We start from the raw sequence: 25,055 nt of genomic DNA, 5'->3' as shown, positions 1-25,055 counted from the left end.
TCATAAATAATGTAATTCAACCAATAAGTCAGTCTTGGGACAACTCAGGAATAAAAATGACAACCTTTGGAAAGAAACAGAAGTTAGGAAATCAACTCAGAAAGACAAAAACTAACACATATGAATAGAACAATGGTTTGTCGCATTCATCCAACAGAGTAGCACATTTGATTATCATTTCAACACTTTTGATCAATAGAACAACACATATAACACATAAATTAGCGCATCCAACTAACAAAAAAATGCATATAACACGTACGTTAGCGCATCCGACTAACATAATAGCGCACATAACACATATGTTAGCGCATCCGACAAATAAAATAACACATATAACACATACATTAGCGCATACAACACAAAGTCCATAAAACTCAGAAAACGAACTTAGACAATTGTGAATCCAAAATAAATTAATTTAAGGCGCAATCAAGGTTTCAATTCGACCCAGAAAGAGACATAAAGTCAAACTAAAACCAAGATAATTCAAATTGAAATAGTAAATATAAACATCTCTAAGCACAACAATCACACACATAAACAATAGAGAAAGTCACTCACGACAAAAACCTATAAGTTATAATCATTATAACCGTAATCCCCAGAGTATTATATATTTATCTTTCCTTCTTAGTCTATGTAACTAACTAGAGTATTATCAAATCTCCCAGCCCTTACAATCAATCTTTCTCTTAGACACGGAGCAAACAAACTTTCAGAAATAAAATACAAAAGGAACAAAGCTGCAACCTGGAAGATGAAGAGAAGGTCTGTGAAACTTGATGAAGAGCAAACCAACCAATCTCCCAACCAAAATCCAAAATCCAAAGTTCAATTGGCGGGAAAATTCCCATGAATGCCAACTTGGGCAAACTCACAACAAATCTAATAAATAGAAAATCAAAGCCAAACTATAGAAAAATGTCGGCCAATGAAAATAATAGATTAAAAATATATTTCATACCAACCCTTTGCAAATACCAAGGCAAGATAATAAAATATTATTTAATTAACTTACCCCAATATCTCAACCAATGATAAAATAGGGTAGGTAAATAATATAATATTTAATTAACCCAATAGGTAAGAGGGAAAATAATAATATAAACAACCAATAATAATTTAAACCATGTGCACAATTAAATATAAAAGCCCATTAATAAAATAACCAAGGGTGTATAAATAAATACCCAAATTAATATTAAAGCCACAACTTAATAATTAAACAAGTGCCACATAGTGGCCAGTACTTGCCTTGTTAATTTGTATTTGAAAGAGTAATTTATTAAATTTAGTTAATATATTGTTTAATTTAATTTAATTTATTTTATATTATTTATCTTTCTTGTTAATTTGTAGTTGAAATAGTAATTTATTAATTGTAACTAATATATTGTTTAATTTAATTTATTTTGTTTTATATTATTTATCTTTCTACAATTGTGTTGTCTAAAATGTATAATTATAAAATATTTTGTGAATAACACATTAATAAATATATTTTAATTATGGTATGTGAAGGTTTTGCTGATCAAGAAAATATGTAATTACATCTTAGCCACATTAACTCTAATCATAATATTAACCATAACCTTAATACTAATTAAATCCTAACCCTATAATCCCATTTTAAATCTTAGGAACACCAACTCCAATCCTAATTGAACTCTATTATTAACCCTAATATTTTTAATTAAACATTTTTAATTATTATAATAGAAAAACAAGAACATGGATTTACAATAAAAATAACATAAGATAGTATATCATAAAAGATAATATAATAAACAATTTTCTATTGTAATAATTAAAATTGCATTGTTATTAATATACTATTTTATATTATTATTAAATTATTATTAGTATATTATCATTTTTATATTTTTAAATTATAGTTAGTATATTGTTACTTTAATTTGTATTATTATATTATTATGAAAATATAAATATTAAACTTTTTTTTTTCTTAATTTTCTCTTAAATATACATGTTGAAGATAAATTCAAAAATATGTCAAAATATATTATAGTGTAAAAATTTAATGTTATTTATAATGTCAAATATAAATTAAAAATAAGACCTTTTAATGAAGAATAATAATAATAGCAATCTTAAAAAATCACTCAATCAAACAATTAATAGTTTTATTAATATATAAACAATAAACAATTAATAATTTTGACTAAAGCAAATCATATTAAATATTAAAATCAATCTATATTCCAAATAGTTGCCACTAAATCCATTTATTTTGGATTTCCTAAAAATCCGCTCTATAACAACTAAATTGTATTTAGCCAATAAGTGTACAGAAAAATAATTTTCGTAATTTATAATGTTAAAAATTGTACAACTAGGATTTGGTAAATAAAAAGATTGAAAAAATTAAAAGTTAAAACTTGTTTGTGATTGGTTCACATTAACTTTTTTAATGACTAGTTAGCTGGAAAAACAAAAAACTCATTACAATAGTATTGCCTAACGGCAAGTACTAATAAATAACAAATAATCTTTGATAAATGTTAATAATATAAGATCATTAATTAAATATAAATCCAAAGGATAAATATTTATAAATGATAATTCTCAAATAATAATAATCACACATTAATATTAAATATTTATATCAATTATTATAAATAATGTAAATCCATTAATTTAATTTGATATTATTAAACTATATAAATCAATTAATTAATAATTTAATTAATCGATAATCATAACACTTCAAAGCAATCCAACATAGGATAACTCAATAGACCACTTGAAGCTAAAAGACATCTCATACCAAGACACTAAACTAACAAGGTAACCAACATAAACCTAGAGTATAGAATGAGTTCTCATGTCATCTCCAATCAACTCGTCATTGGGATGAAGACATGCTCATACTTGTGAAGCTAGGTGGAGTCGATGTCTAGTACCTGCAAACTTGTCACCACCAATACATGCACAACAACATACACGATAACATATATCATGAAATATGAAGATAAGTGAAGGGGAATCACAACATCATATCATGCTCATGAATGAGTGGTATGACATCATCCCTTTCACAACCGCAGTAGAAGACACAATCAACAAGCACTATCATAGTCATCATCATATCATAAAATAGGGTTAGTACATAGTATGATACCATCAATTTCTATATGTAAACATGAATCACACGTATAAAATGAGTTCATATTAATCATCAATCATGAGTCCATCATCATAATAATCTAGAAATGTCATCATCCACATGTAATCATAATGTCAAATGCAAGCATAATATGTCCAACATCAATAATGAAGCATCTAAATCATGAATAAATCCATAGGCATCTATCAAAAATATCACAAAATATTCTAAGCTATGACAATATAGTCTATCGATGCACAAAAAGGAAAGATGAATCAGGGAGGGGCACTACATGTCACATCTATGAAAAGTCATCTTTTATCAAACTTTTATTATTTTTCTCGGGTCATAGCTCTAATAAAATCAAATGCTTCCAAATTTTTTTTTTATGTTTTCCTCTACAACACAATCTCACGTGGAATTCCTCTCCAAATTCCCACTGATAAACGACTTATGATGTCCCTTTAATTTTTTCTTCAATGTATTCTATGCAACATTTGCTTCTTTTGTACAAAAGATTATTGAGAAAGAGACTACTTTTGCATAGTAGGTATAGTGCATCAACATAAATACATCAACATGTTTGTTGATTTCAAGGCCAATGAGTTTCTCTGCCAAGAAAACCAATTGTTGATGTCCCTTCGTAACAATTAGTTGTAGACAAATATAATGGATGCAATGAAATTGCCATTTGTAATATCTCTTTTTAACAATTAAAGAAGTAATGAAAAATTTTCACTAACAAGATATGAGTGAATGATATTCTTAATATATGCTATTTAAAATTCTTCTTCTCTATTTTATCATATTTCACACATGTATGGATACACTTCCTGTGTAACCTCTCCTCCCTTAGTATGTATGTACATGGCTTGGATATGCTATTCCTCTAAATTATAGTAGCTATGTTTCCCATGCTTACATTGGATCTATAGCCTCACACAGGGATGATAATATGAAAATTGTCAAGCGGATTTTCAAAGACAAAGGAAATGTATAAGTACATGTACACCTAACAACTAGTTTAGTTACAAAATAGGCGAGTGATTCAGTTTGCAAAGGATATAGCCTACCAACTTCAATGAGTATAAGAAACCCCACCCCACTTGAATCAAGAAAATACAAAGTGGGAAATGAATTGAGAGAATTTTCACATGATTTTAGGTGTTTATTGCATGAAATATAGAGTGCATTGACATAACTTTACGATAAAATAACCCATCTAACAAAGAACAATTTGATTAAAAATGATGAGGTTATTTAGTTAAAAAAATAGGCAAGTGACTCACTTTGCAAAGGATATAGACTAACAACTTCAATAAGTAGAAGAAACCCAACCTCAATTGAATCAAGAAAATAAAAAGTGAGAAATGAGTTGAGAGACTTTCACATGATAAGGGTGTTTTTATGTGAAATATGGAGAACAATAAAATAAATTTATGATAAAATATCCATCTAACAAAGACCACAATAAAGACAATATATTATGAGATCAATCATAGATTTTTAACTTACCTATGAGTGAATAAGAGGCTTAGGTTCTAGTGTACCAAATATCTATGGTTGAAGAAATGTTATGTGGAGATCACAAGTTTTTCTCAATATATGTTCCACAATGCATTATGCCATTTGAAATTGCTAAGTTGTAAAATCTTTTGACTGGATCATATAATGATACATTACCCATTCTCCTGTTAAGAATTTTAAGAGGGATGGATGCTGAAATGTTTGAGTGTGGGGTAATAATGTTTGTACATAGACAGTTTTACACAAGAACTCCTTGTTTTAACCTCTTCACCATGGCCTAATGCCCACGTCAAGCTCAATTTTACTTCACAATATTCACGGTGTACATACATGTTATCTTTATACGAAGATCTTTCGATCTATAAAAGGATATAGTGAATTTCAAATCAAAATTAAATAATCATATTTTAACAAGTTAAGGATGTTCTTAGGAGAGAGACTAGAAGGCAGATTCCATAGAGGGGGCTACCTCTTAAATTTTAAATCTGGATTGTCCCATGAAAGGTAAATATATTGCAAAATTCTAAAATGTGAAATCTTCACACAAAAAAAGAGCAACTAAGGGCAACTTCCATTGATAAGGCCATTGCTGTAATTTTTACATCAAAGATAAGTCCACCAAATGTTATTTGGGTTGATAGAGGCAAAGAAAATATATTGGAAAAAAATAAAGTGATAATGTTTACACAATTTTTCGTGTCTTTTGGAGAATGTCTACAATTCTATTGAATGGAAGCTTGCATACGGTGTAAATTTTATGGAGGTTTCAATCCAAATTTCAAACTATCACGTGATAGTTTTGGGTGCGGATTCAAACGTACCACAACATGAATAAAAACTCCATCCCACATAAGACCAATTTACAAGAAAAGATGACAAGTAAGTAATGACCAAAGAGGAAAATTTATTGTGGCTATTGGAGGAGGTTGAAAGTATGCAGAAGATGTTTATGATTTTTATTGTCATGGCACTATTGAAAACTATTGCAAACAAACAATTAGAGAAAACAACCCAAATATAATATTTTTCAATGTTCCACAAAGATGTACTCCTCAACCCAAGCACCAATGTCCTAGGACCTGGAGGCTTAAAGGGGACTTCCACTTTTACAAGATCGAACAACCTAATCCAATTGGTTTATAAAAATATAGAAAGCTAACTTTTCAAAGAAAAAAATTAATTAAAACCCCTAAAAAGCTAAAAAGGGAGGGTTATCATTAAAAATTGATTACACTACATTTAATTTTTAAAATACTGGCTACATTTGGTTTGTTTAATATATTGTAAATGTTGTCTTGGAATTTTTTTTGCCATTCGCAAAATGAAAAATGCACAAACCATCATAAATCATGGTGCACAAAAGCCTTTTACAAATATCAAATATCCCACTTCTTTGAATTATCTTCAGAAGAAGCAAAGTCATTCAATTAAGCATCTCAATAAACATTTTTCCCCTTCTTTCCAAGCATCCAACTTGAGTGGATAATTAATTCTATTTGAAAAAGCTAATTATTGTATCCAATGACTCTTTTAACCCTCACAAATGTATTTACAAACTATAGGCATATAGAGATACCTTGACAAGGATTTTGTAACAATTTTAATAACATAAATATACAACACTCTCCCACTTGATATCATACATAATCGTAAATATAATGATAGTAACACAAAAACAAGTAAGTATAAGAAATGAGGCCCATGGCTTTGTCCTCTCCATAACCCACTCCATTTCCATCTCTATCTCCTTATGTGCCCCGAACCCCCCCCCCCCCCCTCTCTCTCTCTCTCTCACTCATATCCCCCTCTATCTCCTCCTCTTTCTATCCCTCTTTCCCTACTACAAACGTAACATAAGAATGTGGTAATGGAGCTTGATTGTCTTCCTCATTGAGAGGTATTGTTTCAATCATGTTTGAATCTCTATAAGTGGATGGCTAATTTAAATGAAGCTACCACTTCACCACTAAGACATTTATTACACAAACAATATCATTTGATAAATGGTGTACTAGTTGACCTCATGTACTAGACAATTAATGCAAAAAATAGACCAAATTTTTTCACAATAAACCTTCCACACCTTTTCGTCCTACCCATTACACACCAAGATGCAATTGCTAATTATATTAATATTATAGTTATATATAATAATATATGATAATTTAATATCGATTTATGTATGTTATGATACTAATTGCGTGATCAGGGAACATAAATATCTAATAATAATAATAATAAAAATAAGATCACATAAAATAAAATTAGCCTTCAAATAAATTGGATTTAAAAATAAATAAATTACATGAGATAGATCACGCTTTCAATAAAGCAAAAACAAATAATCGTCAATGAGCTCTATTCTGTGAAGTCTGAACTTCCGAGCGGCTGCCTCTGCAATGAATCAGAAAAGACAGCGGCTATCTCCCTTTCTGATCGTTTTTGGCACGTAACTTGGTGGCCACACAAGTGCAAAGTGGTCAACTGAGCCGTTAAATTTAAAAAATCCAAAAGTCGAGTTAGCGTATATTCTCCGCAAATTTAAGTTTATAATACTTCCACTACACAAGCGGCATGGTCGAAGCAGGAATTTAAATAATCCAGAGCGAGCGGGAGTAAATAAGCGCTAAAGAAAAAATGCCGGACTTAGCCGTGCCCGCAGAACCCTGTTTTGAGCGCCCTCTGTTCGGAGGCTCCATTTCCAGCACCTTTCCGCAGCGTTTTCAGGTAATTTCATATTTGTTTCATCTATTTTTTAAATACTATTTGATGACTTTAAACATTCAGAGTCTAGTGATTTCTGGGACATGGATGCCATTTCGAAATTAGGGTGTGGAGCATGCGTCTGATACACATAAGTTTCATCAATAAAATGGATTCCCAAATATAAACGAGTCCCTTCATCTCAGTTACCCTCTTTTGGTTGACAATATTTCTTGCGAATTCAAGCTACCCAAAATTTGCAATTCTTTGTCTTGCTATCTCTAGTATAACAAATTCTGTTGACATATTCTGCATGCCCTGCAAAATTCCTGCGAATTTGAATTTCTTAGTTCGGATAGGCAGGACCAAGCTTGCCTAGGTGTCTAGACTAATCTGGCGATGTCTCCTGTGTGCTAGATATTTCTCCTGCATCAGGGAGACATTTCCTCCATGACACCCCATCTCCAAGAAACAGTTTTCTTTGAAAGGTGTAGCCAGGGGATGTGTCTCCATGTTATACTAAAAAATCAATAAATAATTGTTTATCAAGGATTTACTTATCCTAAATCCTTGTTGGATTGGCAATGTAATTCAATAAATAAACTGATGCCTTTCACAGAGTCCTTTGGAATCTAATGTTTCTTTTCAATTGTCTGAACTTTTTGACTGAATCTTGGTGTAAGCTGATTGACATCGATTTTGTTAATTGCTTTCTAACTACATGGGCAGCAATATTTTTTGGTACGAATATTGACAGCCACAACCTTCTCAAACTGAATTCTGCTCTTAAGATGTTCCTGGGTCTTCCCACACCTTCCAGTTTATAAGAGAGCCATCTTCTTTAAAGTCCTCAACCAGGAGTTTGTATATATCTTCAAAATGTGGAATAAGCTTCTTCTGTCAAACCCAGCCAATGTTCTCTCTACCATTGCTCAAGCAGTGACTGAATCTTCTTCATCTCTTCTTATCACTTTCTAAATTGTGACACCATTCCTGGGCATCTTTTTTAATTTTTTTAAGGGGTTAATGCTTGTGACCTGGAGAAATGAATTGGTGAGGTCACAAATGGGGGACCTCATTCAACAATAGCACCCCAAAGGGGTTTGAACCTTGATGGCAAGAACAACAATACCACAACTTAACCATCACATCATGCCAATTTCGGCACATTCCTTGCCATCTTAATGGTAAAGAAGATGTTTAATAAACTTCGAGAAGTAAAACAGTTGCCAACCAAGTCAGGCAAGAGACTGATTAACATACAGAACACCGTAATAAATTACCTTTAACTGAGCATTTTCCGCTAAGTGCTCTCTGTGATTTCTTTAACAAATCACTATCACGGTTTATCTAATAGTTGAAGACCACTTAACAGGTAGCACACTTCTGGGAAGGTCAATATTAAAATAGAGTTACAGTTATAAATTGAGGAACCAAACAATACCTGTTGAATTGCAGAAGGGGCATAACTGATGTTTCTGAACTTGTAAATAATATTAGTTTAATTATGAGCAATGAAGTTGTAATTATGCTCTTATATTTAGATGTTGATGGAATGTCAATGGCTAACAGAAGCATCATATTCTTATTGTTGGCCTGCAGGATCTGAGCAATATTAGGGAGGTTCCGGATCATCAGGTTCTACCTTTTTTCTCCAACTGCTTTTTATAGGAGTTCCTTTGCAATTTTCAATGCTTTTAAGAAATGAAATTTTCATCTAGTTTCATGTATGGTGGATTTCCTCGAGCAATTTATTTGCCATATATTGTCAACAGGGTTTTACAATCTCAGTTTATACGAGATACACTATGGGGTTCTTGGAGTATAAAATTAACACTGAATGCTCTTTGGAAGATCAAGATTATTGACGTTAACATATAATTTCACTTTGCAAATTTTCCTGTTCATGTGTGAAGGAGGCATTTGCAGATCCAAATCGTGACGAAAGCCTGATAATTGAGCTATTGGATCTAAAGCAAGATGTTGCAGATAATCAAAGTGCATTGTGGTTTCTTCAAGATCTTGCCAATGAACAAGATTCTTCTGGAGATCTTGTATGTTTATTTTCTTAATGGTAATTTTATTATAAGGTGGAAATTTGAAGTATATGAAATATAAATTGCAGATTCCCAGTTTAAGTTTCAAGACTTCATTTTTCGTATATATATCTTGGCATTTGCAGTGTGTGTGAAACTTTCTGAAAGTATATCTAAAAAAAGAAAAAATGCATGCATAATTTGGTCCTTGGAAGAGGTATACCAAAGGCAGAGTTAACTTTTAGAGAAGTACTTGATTAGAGGACAGAGGTATTCGTTTTGATTTTACGGAAGCACTCATTTAATACTTGTCTCCAATCAATCACTGATTCACCAGTATAGTGCTTAGTTGATGTGATGTTGATGCGAGTCAGTTTTAAATTGAGAATCTGATGCTTACACTTACTACACAGGTGTGATTATTCAGAGTTGGTATATTCAATTTTTCTGATTAATGGTGATGGCAGGTTGTAGAAAATGTGAGTACCGTTGCTTCATCAGAAGTGCCATTTCTTGATCCATCAACAGTTGTCACAGCTGCAGTTGGTCAAATGGTAAGTCTTAAACATAAGTAAAACTTTGGTACTTGAGTGGGGTTCAATCATGTTTTTTCATATAACTATACATGCACATATTAAAAGTTATACTTTACAGATGTTAACATTGTCGGTTTATTTTACTTTGTTGTTTAATATCAAATGAATTGAATTAGATGACTTTGCCAAGGGAGTATTCCTAAGCAGATGGGTAAACTGCATTCACAACATTTTTTTTCTATAAATATGAGGTTAAAAAGTAAAAACTTGGTTACTTTGGGCTTTAACTTAGGTAGTGTATTTAACCAAAATGGTTAGGATTTCTGGCTTGAAATACAATCGCAGCTTTTTGTTCTTCAAGACAATGTCTTTGTTTGGTTGATGACAACATTGCAGTTTATTGCTATCTAATGGATTAGAGTGCCTTGGATCTTGCCACAGCTATCTTAACACTTCAATGACTTGAACTTTTCATCGCAACCTGTTATTTTGTAAAAAGATTGGTTCTGCTAAAACTTTCTATGTTTTTGGAACTTGTATGGTCAGTTTACAGGGTTCCTTTGCATAAATTTTCTAATTTCACTCATAAAGTTTTGTAGTTAGTCACATGTTCAATGTAGATTTCTACTTTGGAAACATAGGTTTACAGAGATTAGTTGCAAAACAGTCAGCACTTACAAGTTGTAAACAATGGTTAGTACAAAACCCAAGAAAAATGATAGAGAAATAGAAACACTAATATCATAATGTAGATGCTAAAACCAGAATGTAGAGGCTAAAACAGGAACAGAAATCTTGAAAGATAGGTTTTGTTCTATCAATAAATTACCTCTGGTGTGTTGATTTGTGAAGGTAGAAACATTGATTTATAGACACAAACAGCTGAAGGTGCACAAACATGTTAAAATGTGAACCTGCACAGCAGAATGACAAACATTAGCAAAAATGCCAAAAAAAACAGAAATCTGCAAAGTGTCATTTAGCAATGATGGTAAAAAAGCAGATTTGCAAATCAGGAAATTGAAAAACCTGAAAAATAGAAAGACAAAAAGCTCAAAAATGATAGAAAATGAAAGTTTAGGGGTGGAAAATGAAAGTGCTGATTTGTAAAACAGAGATACCATGGGGTGATGAAAATGCCAAATCATTCACAAGTGCACTAAACTGTGATAGAGATAAAAAACACAAGAAACTCTACAAAACAGGGGGTTAAATCTGAACACAAATGATTATGCAAGCATAAAATAGATAATGAAGCAAAAACCTTGCACAATAGATGAAAAAAGAGTCCAAATTCTGCAAAAAGGACGAGAAAAATTGTTAAAGCTGTTGGGTTTGTTGATTTTTAAGAATGTTGACAGATGCATTGAAGTGCAAACACACTGAAAGCAGAGATGCATACTCTAAAGTCTAAAACGCTAACCTGCAACACCAAGCTACAAAAAAGAACTAGAAATAGATGTCAGAAGGGATGGGGGTACCGCCAGACATGCCAAAATGTGGCAAGCAAGTGTAAAACATAAATAAAGAACTTAAATTATGAAATTTAAACCCTTATTCTACACCTGACTGCCACCCCTATATTGAGCTAAAAGACTCTACATAAAAGATGAAATATTGGATGTAAGGTGCTCAAATTGATAGATAGAATGATTGTGAATTCCATGAATTCTTTGAAAATAGCTCATAGAATGAGATATTATAGACTTGAAGGATGGAGGACCAAGGGTTGAGATTGACTAGAGTGATAAATGGAAGAGATTGATTGAGACAATTGGATACATGAGGAGCCTCCCAAGTGGCACCTTGTGATTGGTGCATATGAGGAATATCCATGATCCAAGGATTTTAAATGGTGGACATCTTCTTGGTGGAGGATGGAGGGTATGGATCGAGAGTCCATTTTTGGGAGTCTTGTGAAGGGCTAGGATTTTTAGTTTGAATGGATGGACAAGATTTGATGAGAGTACTTTATGAAGACTTTTGAAAAGTGGGGCCATCTACATGCATAGAGCCATGTGCAAGGTTGACTTGATTAATGATGTTTAGGATTGTGCATGTGATGAATTAAGTAACTAATTTATTCTTAGTAAACTAATGATTTTGAAGGGGAATTTGAGAATTAAATAAATAAGTTTTATTTATTTAATTTTTTGAAGATTGGGATATGAACGGTGAACTTAACTATAAAAATCTCGAATTTGTTTAATTAATACTAGGAAGATGATTGGCACAGTTAATTAAATAATTAGTTTTATTTAATTGGTGCTTGAAGGGGACATATGCTGGATGAATTGGGTGATGTTAGGATACAGTCAGATTTAGATGTCTACAAGTTCAAATACTCAATTTAATGCTTTTGCCACTTGGTGCATAATGTGTGATAACAATACTAATGATAAATTATTGTGGTTAATTGTTTAAATGGTGATTATATGATTGTCATATTATTGTTACCTAACAATGCTACTAGGATATTGTGACCAAAATAGGAATATAAAAATGAATGCACTGTCTAATTCCCTCTTGTGGAGACCTTCTTAACATGGAATGGTAAAGCTGCATCAATGTACATTGTGCTGCAGAAGGAAATTTAGATTTTAATTTCACATGCACTGTAATGTCCCCTCTCCCTGAGTAACTTATCAAGAAAGGAAATATACCTGACACTCATCTCCACAGGGGAATTCTAGTGTTTGGGGATGGTCTACTTGCCAAGGGGAATCTTATACTTAGTCATTTTTATGACTTTGGTAAGTTAATAAAGTAACTTTATAAGTTAAAGTTATAAAAGCACTTTTTCTAAAAATAGAAAAGGTTAAGCTGCAAGTTATTATAAAACGACTTTATGAAATTACCTTGGCACATTTACCTAGGTTGTTTTATAATATTTCATTGGCCCCTCTTTAATGACAAATAACCCCTCAAGTTGGGCGTACAAGTTTGGAAGATTAAGATTCCATTTGGAATCTTAAAAGATGCTTTTATGGGGTTCGTATTAGGGCAAGAGGATTAAAAGAGATGGTAAAGGATTTTGGAAGGCATTATGCATTTGTTATTTTTCAGCATTGGTAATTTGCAGGTCTGCAACTTTCCTGAGATCTTCAAGTTTGGGACGATACCCTCAAATTTGGCTTCAGAAGGACGAAATCCCTTCTACAGGCACCACGTGGGACACATTAGAAGCTTGTTTCAGGCCATTGAAGGGCCCATTCAGCAAGCAAACCTGGGAATCAGTATTTCTTGAAAACCACGATCAGATCTGGGCAGATAATTGTGAGTTTTCAGTCCATATTTGAAGGCTATGCAAGCCGTACCATTTCCCCATGCTGGCCGTACCATTTCAGCAGCCTGGGGTTTGCAATAAAATAAATTAGAAGGTTTCAGTGGCAGGGTTTGTGTGCAAAATCACTGTCAGGCTATAGGGGAATCAGTTGGTTGATCAGATTGATCATATCTCAGCTTATTTGGGAGCTATCAGCAATTCATTGGGAATTTGGTGCCAAATCTTGGTGGTTCTCTTGGCAAGAATTTGGGAAAAGCTTCATCTTTGCATTCCACTTCCTTAATTGTTTTTGTTATTTATTAGAATGATGAATAAAGCTTATTAAAGCTGTTGATGAGCGTTGGAGACTCTTGTAGCAGCAGTTGTAGTCAATAACACAGCCTCCAGGCATGGCGTGGGACCTCTGGTAGGTCATATTTGACATTAATGTATTGAAATCCAATAATCTCTTGCATTTAGTATTTGCTGTTAATAAAATAAGAAATCTGAAAATTGATTTCTTTTATGCATTGTCAAAAACCCAAGAACAACCAAAAACTGGAAAAGAACTTACAAAAATACGAAAACACATTCGCTGGTCAAGGTACCAAAATTCCAAACATTCAGTAGTTTGGATCAGAATTATAAGCAGGGATCTTTCATGCACATTCTTCATGCAAATTAAATACTTTTTTTGAGAACTTAAATATTTTATGAACATGAGAAAAATGCAAATCATTTTGAATTTCCAGTTAACTTGCAAATCATAAAAGAAGCAAACAGTTTTATTTTTTATTTATTTAATTCTTACCTAAAAATGTGATTAATTGATGAGTATTTGTCATATGTTAATGGTTCAATGATGATTTAACTTCCTAACTATTATTTGTTGTAAAACTAATTCTGAAATAGGTTCATAAATTATAGCACAGGTGTCACAATATTTCTTTACCTCTTTTACTTGAAGTACATTATGTTGTTCAAAATGCACGGGCTACTTATTCTCGAGTCTATCTACAGATTGATATAATTGTTCATTTCCTCCTTTAACAAAAGACATTTTAATTTTAATTTCAGCAATCAAGTGTAACCATTATACATGGGATCTCATATGGTTGTCATTTGAAACTCCACACTATTTTTTTTTTAAGTAAATAGCTGCAAAGGGGCAGCACCCTTGTATTAATCAAAATAGGAGAATACAAGGCCTGGTTCAGTGAGAGCGGTAGGGGGAAAGAACCAGGAAGAAAACCCCTTACCCTAGCTCTATTCCTCATACAAGAAGAAACCAGCAATGGAGGTTGGACAAGTACAAAACACCAGTCGACAACTGTTGGAAGTAGATAACAAAACCGGCTAGAGGCCTTCAAACAAAAAAACAATAACCAAAAAACAGAGAAACATGAGAAAGGTGACACAACCGGAATCATTGGGAGTCTTCAAAGTCATCATCCACAGGAGCACGAGCCGCATCCAGGATTATTGGGCATTCAGTGCCACAGGTCGAGTGAGCCGCTAATTCAGCCTTCTCCCTAGGGAGTCGGTAGTCATTTGGGAAACACTCCTCACCAAGCCCAAACCCCCAGACATTGCCATCAACCAAATCTCCATTCTCCAGAATGCCAAATCCTTCTGCACCCGCTAACCCTTCATCTCGAAGATATTTTTCCCTCCATTCCGACGTGAAGCCATTTTGAATGCCTGTCGCCTTAAACAGAAATTCAATATTCCTAGTAATGGCAGGCCAGGTTTCTTAAAGAGCATCATAGTCCAGAGAGTTCACAATCACAAACTTTCTCACCTTCGCCTCGTTGCCCAAGGACATATAGTAATTTTGGGGAAGCGGTATTCTCAAGTTGCCATCAATATTGTCCAACGCGGCATCAATTTACCCCAGCAGGCGGTGTTTAAACACCATTTGAGTTAAAAGCTTCGTTCTCTGCTTGCTAGTCCCCATGTATATTACCATTGTAAGGAAAAAAGCCGGGATATCGACATTGGCTCTGTACCTGTGATAGGTGTTGTGACGTTTTCACACATCGCCCCATTGCAAATGGGGACCCATGTTTTTTTTTGCTCGTTTTGTTCGTTTTCGCTTTGCTTTTTCTAGGGTTTTGTTAGTTTGTTAGTTGTCTGGATTTAGGGTCAAGCCTTAGGGTTCTAATTACCGTCTTTTCGGACCAAAATCCAGTCAGTTTTGGGGCTTTTGAGTTTCCTTTTCTAGAATGCAAATTTTGAATGCAATGAATTTGCCAGAATGGTCTAATTTTCAATTGGAATGTTGAGGCAGAGCTTAAATTTGTCTAAGTGTTGAAGATGAAGTGTGAATTTTTGTCCAATTGAATATTTTTGACCAAATTTTGACTTTTTTGAATTTTGATCCTAGGCATTTCAAATGATTTGTTTTCGCCTTGTGAAGTGATAAAATGTGTAAAATCATGATATTTTGGCCTGTAGGAGCAAAATCGCTCCTGTCCCTCAGTGAAGGACAGGAGCTCAATCTCAAATATCTCATCATTCTTGCAGAGTCCAGACAAATTTTACGTTTGAAGTGATGGAGAACGGCGAGATCTTTCCATTGAATATAAATTGAAGATTTTCATGAGCACAGAAATGCCTCTAGGAGGAAAATCGCTCCTGTCCCTCAGTGAAGGACCGGAGCTACAATTCAAATTTCGCCTTGTCCTTGCAAGATTTTGATGACTTAATGATTTGAGGACGTCCAAAGGAAGATGCTTTGCCAAATGAATATAATTTGAGGTGCAAAAACGAAGGAGAATGACCTATATTGACCAAATCGCTCCTGTCCCTCTCCAAGGGACCAGGGCGAGGTACCTTGTAGCTCTCGTCCCCCTCCCAGGGACCAGAGCGATTTCCTTCATTATGCAAAATCCAGACAAAGGTCAAGGCAAGTTTACGTTCAAAAACAAGGAAAAACATGAGATAAATGCGTTGAATATAAATTGAAGATTTTTGGGACGTCCATAACAGTGCTAATTGCCTAAATCGCTCCTGTCCCTCAGTGAAGGACCGGAGCTACAAATCCAATTTTGCTTTGTCCTTGCAAGATTTTAACGTCTTGACGATGTGAGAAGGTCCAAAGAGGTACATTTTATCAAATGAATATAACTTGAAGTGCTGTCGGGGAGATCAACAGGGTAGCAAGTCCGGCTTGAGTGAGGTCCTGATCCTGAAATTTGGCTAAGTCTGGAATGCCCTGATCCTGAATTTGACTAAGTCTGGAAACTGAAAAAACCTCCAAAAACTAGATTTTGCAATATAACTCCTGGAGGTCTGAAACCACTCTCAAACATCCTGAAAGTATATATGGAATATAACTTAAAGTATAAGAAAGAAGAAACATAGAAGGAAATGTCACTTATACTTAAATGTTATATTCCATTAAAATTGTCCTGATCGAGAGTGCGAAAAGTCAAATTTCGCTCGTGTCCTTCTCCAAGGGTCCAGAGCGAAATGCGCTCGTGTCCCTCTCCAAGGGACCAAGGCGAATCGCTCGTGTCCCTCACCAAGGGACCAGAGCGAAAATGCTTAGTTGAGCCATTCCTGACCTTGTTTGGACGAATCGAGACATCAAAGGCATGGTGAAGGACGAAATGATAGAGCATCCAGACTTGATCAAAACAATAAAATGCTTAACTTCGCTCCTGTCCCTCAGGAAGGGACCAGAGCGATTTTTGTTGTAGATGATTTTCTCGCCAAATTTCAACCGATCTCAAGGCATGAATGAATGAAAGGAGGCATTGCGAATCCGTTGAATATAATTTTCGAAGGTGATGAAGTGAAATGAGGCCCACAAGAGCAAAATCGCTCCTGTCCCTCAGTCAGGGACCAAGGCGATGAGGTACGTATCTTCCCACTTTTTCATTTTTGGACGCTAAACAAACATTTTTTAAATTTATTTAAATGCTAGAAAAAAATCGATATTTAATTAAAAGCATTTAAATAGCGCATGGTATGTATTAATTAAATTATTTTGCCTTGTAAAAAATCGAATTTGTTAATTTAAATGACAAAGGCATTTAATTAATTATTTATTAATTAATAGAAAATCAAAAGGAGCGCTTGGTATTTTATTGGTTTATAAAAGTCGGCCTTGTTATTTATTAAAAAATCGTTTAATTTGCCTTATTAATTATCAAGTCGGCCTAAGGTGGTAATTGTGAGATGAGCGCTATAAAGGGAGGTGAGAATCATTATTTTCACATTATCATTTTTCATGCGATCTCAAAGGGAGAAGTGCGAAATTATCTTCAAGGTGCGGGTCTTGTCAAGGAAGGCGCAAACATCATCAAGGGAGTGCAAGTGTGTTTGAAGGAGCGAATTTCATTTCAAAACAAAAGAAGGCACTAGTTTTATCCAAGGCGAAACATCTATCCAAAGGTGGTGCGAACTTAATCTCACTTGAACGAACTTGCCAAGGACATATCAAAGGTGGCGAAGTTGTCTTTTTGAAGAAGAATCACGTTGATGACCATCTTACGTCAATTTTGCCTAGGCAATTTTATTCATTTTGCATTTTAGAGTTAAGCTCTCAAGTAAGGTATGGCAAGATCTCTTGTTTTAATTTCGAATTTTGATTGTCATTGCCTTAATTTTGTTATTTTGTTTTGCCTTAGCTCAGTTGTTTTTAGGAAATGATTAATAAAGGACTTATCATTAAGTTTCCTAAAATTTGCTCTCTAATTTATGTTATGTATTGCAAAATCATGTTACTAATTTTGAAATGTTGTGTAGGCATCAAATGGAGGTCTCTTCAAGGAAAATCAAGCCGGATCCAGGACGGTCTTCGCCAGGACGGTCTTCGCCAGGACGATCAAGCCAAGACATGGGCGACCTCTTTCAATCCAGCGTTCCAAGGCGAGGTACATCGTCATCCTGCACATCAAGGACAAAAGGAGTTAGAACAAGAGTTAATTAAAGATAGCCTCTCAACGACATCAAATTGAATATCTAGCAAGCTTCAAGTGTCAGATGAGGTGGCGTCCTAGTCATCATTTCTCCAATCAGTGAAGTCCATCTCAGCATGTCCAGATTCAATGTACTTAACTCATGGAAGGTGGCACAAACTCCGATGTACCTACCCCGGCTATCCATTGGTCGATTTTTCTAAAAGGGACATGTGTCCAAGCAATACAATTTTATCATTGGTCAAGCATTAAATGTTATGTAATGGTTGTAACAAACCCTAATTAGGGTTTTTCATTGTAAAATCTTGGCCATTGATCTTGAATTGATCTAAGCCATCAAATTGTATTGTGGGCACTATATAAGCCCAGGCATTTCATTTTGTAAAAAAGAATTTTAGATGATTAGAGAGAGTTGTAAATAGTTGGAAGAGTTAGAATATAGTTGATAGAATAGCAATTAGAGTAGAATAGGAGGACAAGGCAAGAAATTGTTGCCATTGATTGTAAACAAACTCCATTTTCATTGAAGTAATGGTGAAATATGTCGTTTTTCTTGCAATTTGCATGGTTTCTTGTTGAAGTCTTCAATCTTAGATGGTAGATGATTAGATGAATGGAGGAAATGCGATTGATTAATGATGGAATTCATACATCCATACTACTAGCAGTTTGTTGATTGCAGACTTGCCTTGCGTAGTCAACTGGAATCATTCAACTTAAGCTCAATTTCAATTTGTCGCCTCTTCATTGATATGCATCAACTTGGATGGTATCTATGCCTGCGGTGATGATTTGAACATCATAAAGCTTCCTTAGAAGATCGCACTAGTCTTGTGTAGATGTTCCATTGATGTCAAATCAAGACCTAGTTAGAGTTTCATCAAAAATCCAATCATTGCTCCTACATTCTTAGTATTAGGATTAGATCCTCTCTTCGCCCTTATCCTTTCTCCATTTTTTAATCTAAGTTAGTCAGAGCCTGTGTCCAGCAAAGCAGATCGGAAGTTCAATGTAAGTCCCCTTGTGATTCCAGCAAATCACATCATACCACTGGAGCTTGTCCACACGTGGAGACCCCACTAAAAGAACCTTGGAGTCTACCTAACTGATCCTTTACGCGAATCTTCAGCAGTTAGAGACTATTTTCTCAAGAGAGGATAAGATGCCTTTAGGTATTTTATTCTGTGTATGATTGTGTACAAAATACACGTCAACAGAATTGGCGCTAGAAGGAGGGCAGAGCATTTGAACGTCAGATCCTGAGGAGTGCTTGACAGTGAACACGAATTCTTGAATCCAAGGAAGATCAGTGGAAAGCTTTTTCTCAAACACTCGAAGGAAGGTGACTGCTGGATCGTTAGTTGGACTTACGCAAGAAGGAATCAAGCTGGAACCAGTTGAACGTTCAAGTTGAATCCGAGATATTCAAGATCTCTCTTATTCCAGAAAATCCAAAAAAATTGAAAAATAGAAAATCAAAAAAATCAAAAAATCAAAAAATCAAAAAAAGAAAGATTTCTCAATGGGGCGACAACAGTTTCACGAAGAGCAACAAGTTGATTTTCCTGAACTTTGGTGGAGATTAGATACACAACTTTATCCACGCAGATTGTCCGAGTTTGCAAGACCAGGGCAGTGTCGAGTTCACGAGACAGAGGAACATGATGAAATGCATTGCTTGAAGTACTTATCAAGGATGGAATCGGCAGCGCAGGGAAAAATCTTCTTTTGGGATGTCCCCAAACCAGAAATAGAAGAAAACAATTTCAGTGTCCCAGAAACCAAGGATCCTCTTCTAAGCTTCATGTGGATGATCGAGAGTCAACTCATTTTGGATGGCGAAATGCGTCTTGAAAACATATTGCTACCATTGTGGTGTAGAATTCACAACTCACCTCACTCGGAATTTACTTGCTCAGTATGTGAAATGGCTATCAATCAAGTCAGAAACCAGTTTGGAATGCCAACTTTGTCCGAGGAAGAGTGTATTATGAACAAATCTTGGGGTGCACATCTCGCAGCCGAATTCAGGAGAACCTATGAACAGGACATTGCTCCAACATCTGAATGTGAGAAGGATCAATTGTACGTTGACGATACAAATGCACCTGAGGGACAATGTATTACAATGGATAGCTCGCCATGCCTTGCACCTGAAAAAGAATACCATGAAACAAAAGTTGAAGAATCAGTTGAAGATACCCCAGCAGTAATAAAGGAAGATCTAGGAGTTGAACAAGCAATTAAAGAAGAGGACGACTCATTCCTTGAAGAATTCTCACTTATACTACAAAAGGAGATCCTTGAGATTGAATTGCAAGAGTTTTCGAATGTTCTCATTGAAGAAGACAATCAAGTTAAGATATTGAACAAAGAGATACAAATCATCATAAGTAAGCCCAGATATGAAGAACAATTCAAAGGGGCGCTTGAAGATTTCATCACCATTATGCTATTTGAGGGAGCATTGAAGGATTTTGTAGAGGAAACACAGATGGAATTACTACCAAAATTTTTTCTAGATAAGCAAGTTACTGGGAGTGATATGATCCACCATCAACTTCGACCTCCCGAGACTATACTTGAAGAAGAAAGGTCACCTGAGATTATCTTTGATCCACTAGAGGAGATGTTTGAAGCTCAATCCATCAAGGAGACTCTCATTTTTGAAGATATGCTAACAAAATTTCATGAAGATGCTTGGTTTATGCAAGATATCTCAGTAAAAACAAAGAATCTTGAGCTATTCGAGGGGGCGCTGAGCTTGTTTCAAGAGGAACTTCCTAATCAAGATCAATATGTTGTGGATACTCGTGGAATGATTCGTCATCAATGGCGACCTCCTGAAGCGGCTGGTGACCTCGCTTTCAACAATACAGTTCCGTCTGAGCCTGAAATATGCCAGGTTGTTTCTTTCCTTAATCCTAGCCTTGAAAGTTATTATGATTTTGATTATGGGGATTTTGGGAAAACAACTTGCATTTGGATTGATCATGGTCCTAACGAATTACCTCAGTTGATCATTTTGAGTGAAAACTTGCTTGAGTATGAGAAATGCATGGTGAGAGTTTGCCTTTCTGTATTTAAGGATGAATTTGCTAGGTTGAGAACCATCACGTTTGCCATGCTCCTGTTGCACAACCTGAGAAATCATGTGAAGTCGTGTACATATTTTGTTTCTTTGAGTCGTGTCGAGTCTAGGACTCTTGTATATAGGTTTAGAGTAGGTTTTCTTTTTGTGTTTTTAGATTAGAGGTCTTTTGAGCCTTGTTCTTAATTTGCCTTGAGTCATTTGACTCATGATCTAGTGTGGCTCAGGTAGTTTAGTTGTTTTCTTTTGGTGTGCGTTTTAGTTTAGTTTGCTTTGGGTCGGTTTGTCGGTCGGTTTGCTTTAGTTTAGGTGTCTTGAGTGGGAGTCTCCATCTTGTGAGAAAGGCGTTTGTGTTGTTGCCCGCACGCTGGCAATATCCTGGATCTTATGTTAGACTCATTTCTTAGATATCTATTCATGAAGTGCTTGGAATCCGAGGTTGTTCCTCTTCAGCTTTATCATCTGATCAGGACCTGTATTTGACTTGGAAGGGAATCATTTTCTGTGTCTTGATGCCGACATCTGTTGATTACTATATCTTCACACATTAAAAGACTCCGAGTCATTATGGTTTTCAGGCAAAGCTGTGATTGGTGAAAAATCTAAAATCTGGCTTCAGCGCCACCGCAATTCTCAAACCCTAGTAAGCTTCACTGCTTACGAGCCAAAGGAATTGACGAAGAGAAAAAGCAATATCAAAAAAAAAATGAGAAGAAAGAGAAAAAGAAAGAGATGAGCTAAAATGAAATATCAAAATTGGCTAAAGGGAATATGCGAGTAACTCCATCGGGGCTATAGACGCCTGACTGGCAATGGAGCAATATTCGTGAGCTTGCGGCGATAACCTCGTCGGGACTATGGACGTCTGGCTGGCAGCGAGGCTCTATCCAGGATGCTTTTGAAGTTTAGATAAACTACGTAGCTAATCACAGGGGAACCTGAAAGTTATAGTTGTCTTGTCGAGAGGAATGAATACACTTGCACACACCTGGGTAATCAAAGACTAAGTGTCTAGATTTGGTTAAAGATTCTCCTTCTACTTTGAGTGCATTTTCTAATCTCTTGATGAGCTTGGTTGAATTTTCCAGAGGTTCTAGGTGTCGATTGAGTCTTTATCTCTGAAATGTTTTTCAACATTTATTCAAGGTGGCGCTAGATGTTGTGACGTTTTCACACATCGCCCCATTGCAAATGGGGACCCATGTTTTTTTTTGCTCGTTTTGTTCGTTTTCGCTTTGCTTTTTCTAGGGTTTTGTTAGTTTGTTAGTTGTCTGGATTTAGGGTCAAGCCTTAGGGTTCTAATTACCGTCTTTTCGGACCAAAATCCAGTCAGTTTTGGGGCTTTTGAGTTTCCTTTTCTAGAATGCAAATTTTGAATGCAATGAATTTGCCAGAATGGTCTAATTTTCAATTGGAATGTTGAGGCAGAGCTTAAATTTGTCTAAGTGTTGAAGATGAAGTGTGAATTTTTGTCCAATTGAATATTTTTGACCAAATTTTGACTTTTTTGAATTTTGATCCTAGGCATTTCAAATGATTTGTTTTCGCCTTGTGAAGTGATAAAATGTGTAAAATCATGATATTTTGGCCTGTAGGAGCAAAATCGCTCCTGTCCCTCAGTGAAGGACAGGAGCTCAATCTCAAATATCTCATCATTCTTGCAGAGTCCAGACAAATTTTACGTTTGAAGTGATGGAGAACGGCGAGATCTTTCCATTGAATATAAATTGAAGATTTTCATGAGCACAGAAATGCCTCTAGGAGGAAAATCGCTCCTGTCCCTCAGTGAAGGACCGGAGCTACAATTCAAATTTCGCCTTGTCCTTGCAAGATTTTGATGACTTAATGATTTGAGGACGTCCAAAGGAAGATGCTTTGCCAAATGAATATAATTTGAGGTGCAAAAACGAAGGAGAATGACCTATATTGACCAAATCGCTCCTGTCCCTCTCCAAGGGACCAGGGCGAGGTACCTTGTAGCTCTCGTCCCCCTCCCAGGGACCAGAGCGATTTCCTTCATTATGCAAAATCCAGACAAAGGTCAAGGCAAGTTTACGTTCAAAAACAAGGAAAAACATGAGATAAATGCGTTGAATATAAATTGAAGATTTTTGGGACGTCCATAACAGTGCTAATTGCCTAAATCGCTCCTGTCCCTCAGTGAAGGACCGGAGCTACAAATCCAATTTTGCTTTGTCCTTGCAAGATTTTAACGTCTTGACGATGTGAGAAGGTCCAAAGAGGTACATTTTATCAAATGAATATAACTTGAAGTGCTGTCGGGGAGATCAACAGGGTAGCAAGTCCGGCTTGAGTGAGGTCCTGATCCTGAAATTTGGCTAAGTCTGGAATGCCCTGATCCTGAATTTGACTAAGTCTGGAAACTGAAAAAACCTCCAAAAACTAGATTTTGCAATATAACTCCTGGAGGTCTGAAACCACTCTCAAACATCCTGAAAGTATATATGGAATATAACTTAAAGTATAAGAAAGAAGAAACATAGAAGGAAATGTCACTTATACTTAAATGTTATATTCCATTAAAATTGTCCTGATCGAGAGTGCGAAAAGTCAAATTTCGCTCGTGTCCTTCTCCAAGGGTCCAGAGCGAAATGCGCTCGTGTCCCTCTCCAAGGGACCAAGGCGAATCGCTCGTGTCCCTCACCAAGGGACCAGAGCGAAAATGCTTAGTTGAGCCATTCCTGACCTTGTTTGGACGAATCGAGACATCAAAGGCATGGTGAAGGACGAAATGATAGAGCATCCAGACTTGATCAAAACAATAAAATGCTTAACTTCGCTCCTGTCCCTCAGGAAGGGACCAGAGCGATTTTTGTTGTAGATGATTTTCTCGCCAAATTTCAACCGATCTCAAGGCATGAATGAATGAAAGGAGGCATTGCGAATCCGTTGAATATAATTTTCGAAGGTGATGAAGTGAAATGAGGCCCACAAGAGCAAAATCGCTCCTGTCCCTCAGTCAGGGACCAAGGCGATGAGGTACGTATCTTCCCACTTTTTCATTTTTGGACGCTAAACAAACATTTTTTAAATTTATTTAAATGCTAGAAAAAAATCGATATTTAATTAAAAGCATTTAAATAGCGCATGGTATGTATTAATTAAATTATTTTGCCTTGTAAAAAATCGAATTTGTTAATTTAAATGACAAAGGCATTTAATTAATTATTTATTAATTAATAGAAAATCAAAAGGAGCGCTTGGTATTTTATTGGTTTATAAAAGTCGGCCTTGTTATTTATTAAAAAATCGTTTAATTTGCCTTATTAATTATCAAGTCGGCCTAAGGTGGTAATTGTGAGATGAGCGCTATAAAGGGAGGTGAGAATCATTATTTTCACATTATCATTTTTCATGCGATCTCAAAGGGAGAAGTGCGAAATTATCTTCAAGGTGCGGGTCTTGTCAAGGAAGGCGCAAACATCATCAAGGGAGTGCAAGTGTGTTTGAAGGAGCGAATTTCATTTCAAAACAAAAGAAGGCACTAGTTTTATCCAAGGCGAAACATCTATCCAAAGGTGGTGCGAACTTAATCTCACTTGAACGAACTTGCCAAGGACATATCAAAGGTGGCGAAGTTGTCTTTTTGAAGAAGAATCACGTTGATGACCATCTTACGTCAATTTTGCCTAGGCAATTTTATTCATTTTGCATTTTAGAGTTAAGCTCTCAAGTAAGGTATGGCAAGATCTCTTGTTTTAATTTCGAATTTTGATTGTCATTGCCTTAATTTTGTTATTTTGTTTTGCCTTAGCTCAGTTGTTTTTAGGAAATGATTAATAAAGGACTTATCATTAAGTTTCCTAAAATTTGCTCTC

The 25,055-nt window shown here is 35.2% G+C and overlaps 1 protein-coding gene across 1 annotated transcript in view; it reads left to right on the top strand.

The window, feature by feature from the left end:
- Positions 1 to 6,995: 6,995 nt before the first annotated feature.
- The window catches only part of LOC131027418 (uncharacterized), an 80,937-nt gene continuing 62,877 nt past the window's right edge, over positions 6,996 to 25,055 (top strand). Inside the window, exons 1-4 of the mRNA XM_057957474.2 lie at positions 6,996 to 7,384; positions 8,963 to 8,998; positions 9,277 to 9,414; positions 9,864 to 9,950. Coding sequence (XP_057813457.2) covers positions 7,295 to 7,384; positions 8,963 to 8,998; positions 9,277 to 9,414; positions 9,864 to 9,950 — 351 coding nt within the window. The 5' untranslated portion in view covers positions 6,996 to 7,294. The remainder of the gene's footprint in view (positions 7,385 to 8,962; positions 8,999 to 9,276; positions 9,415 to 9,863; positions 9,951 to 25,055) is intronic.

Source organism: Cryptomeria japonica, chromosome 3 (genome assembly GCF_030272615.1).
Source record: "Cryptomeria japonica chromosome 3, Sugi_1.0, whole genome shotgun sequence".
In the NCBI taxonomy this organism is placed as follows: Eukaryota; Viridiplantae; Streptophyta; class Pinopsida; order Cupressales; family Cupressaceae; genus Cryptomeria; species Cryptomeria japonica.
Note: the sequence above shows the minus strand (reverse complement) of the source record. Positions and strands in the feature narration are given on the sequence as shown.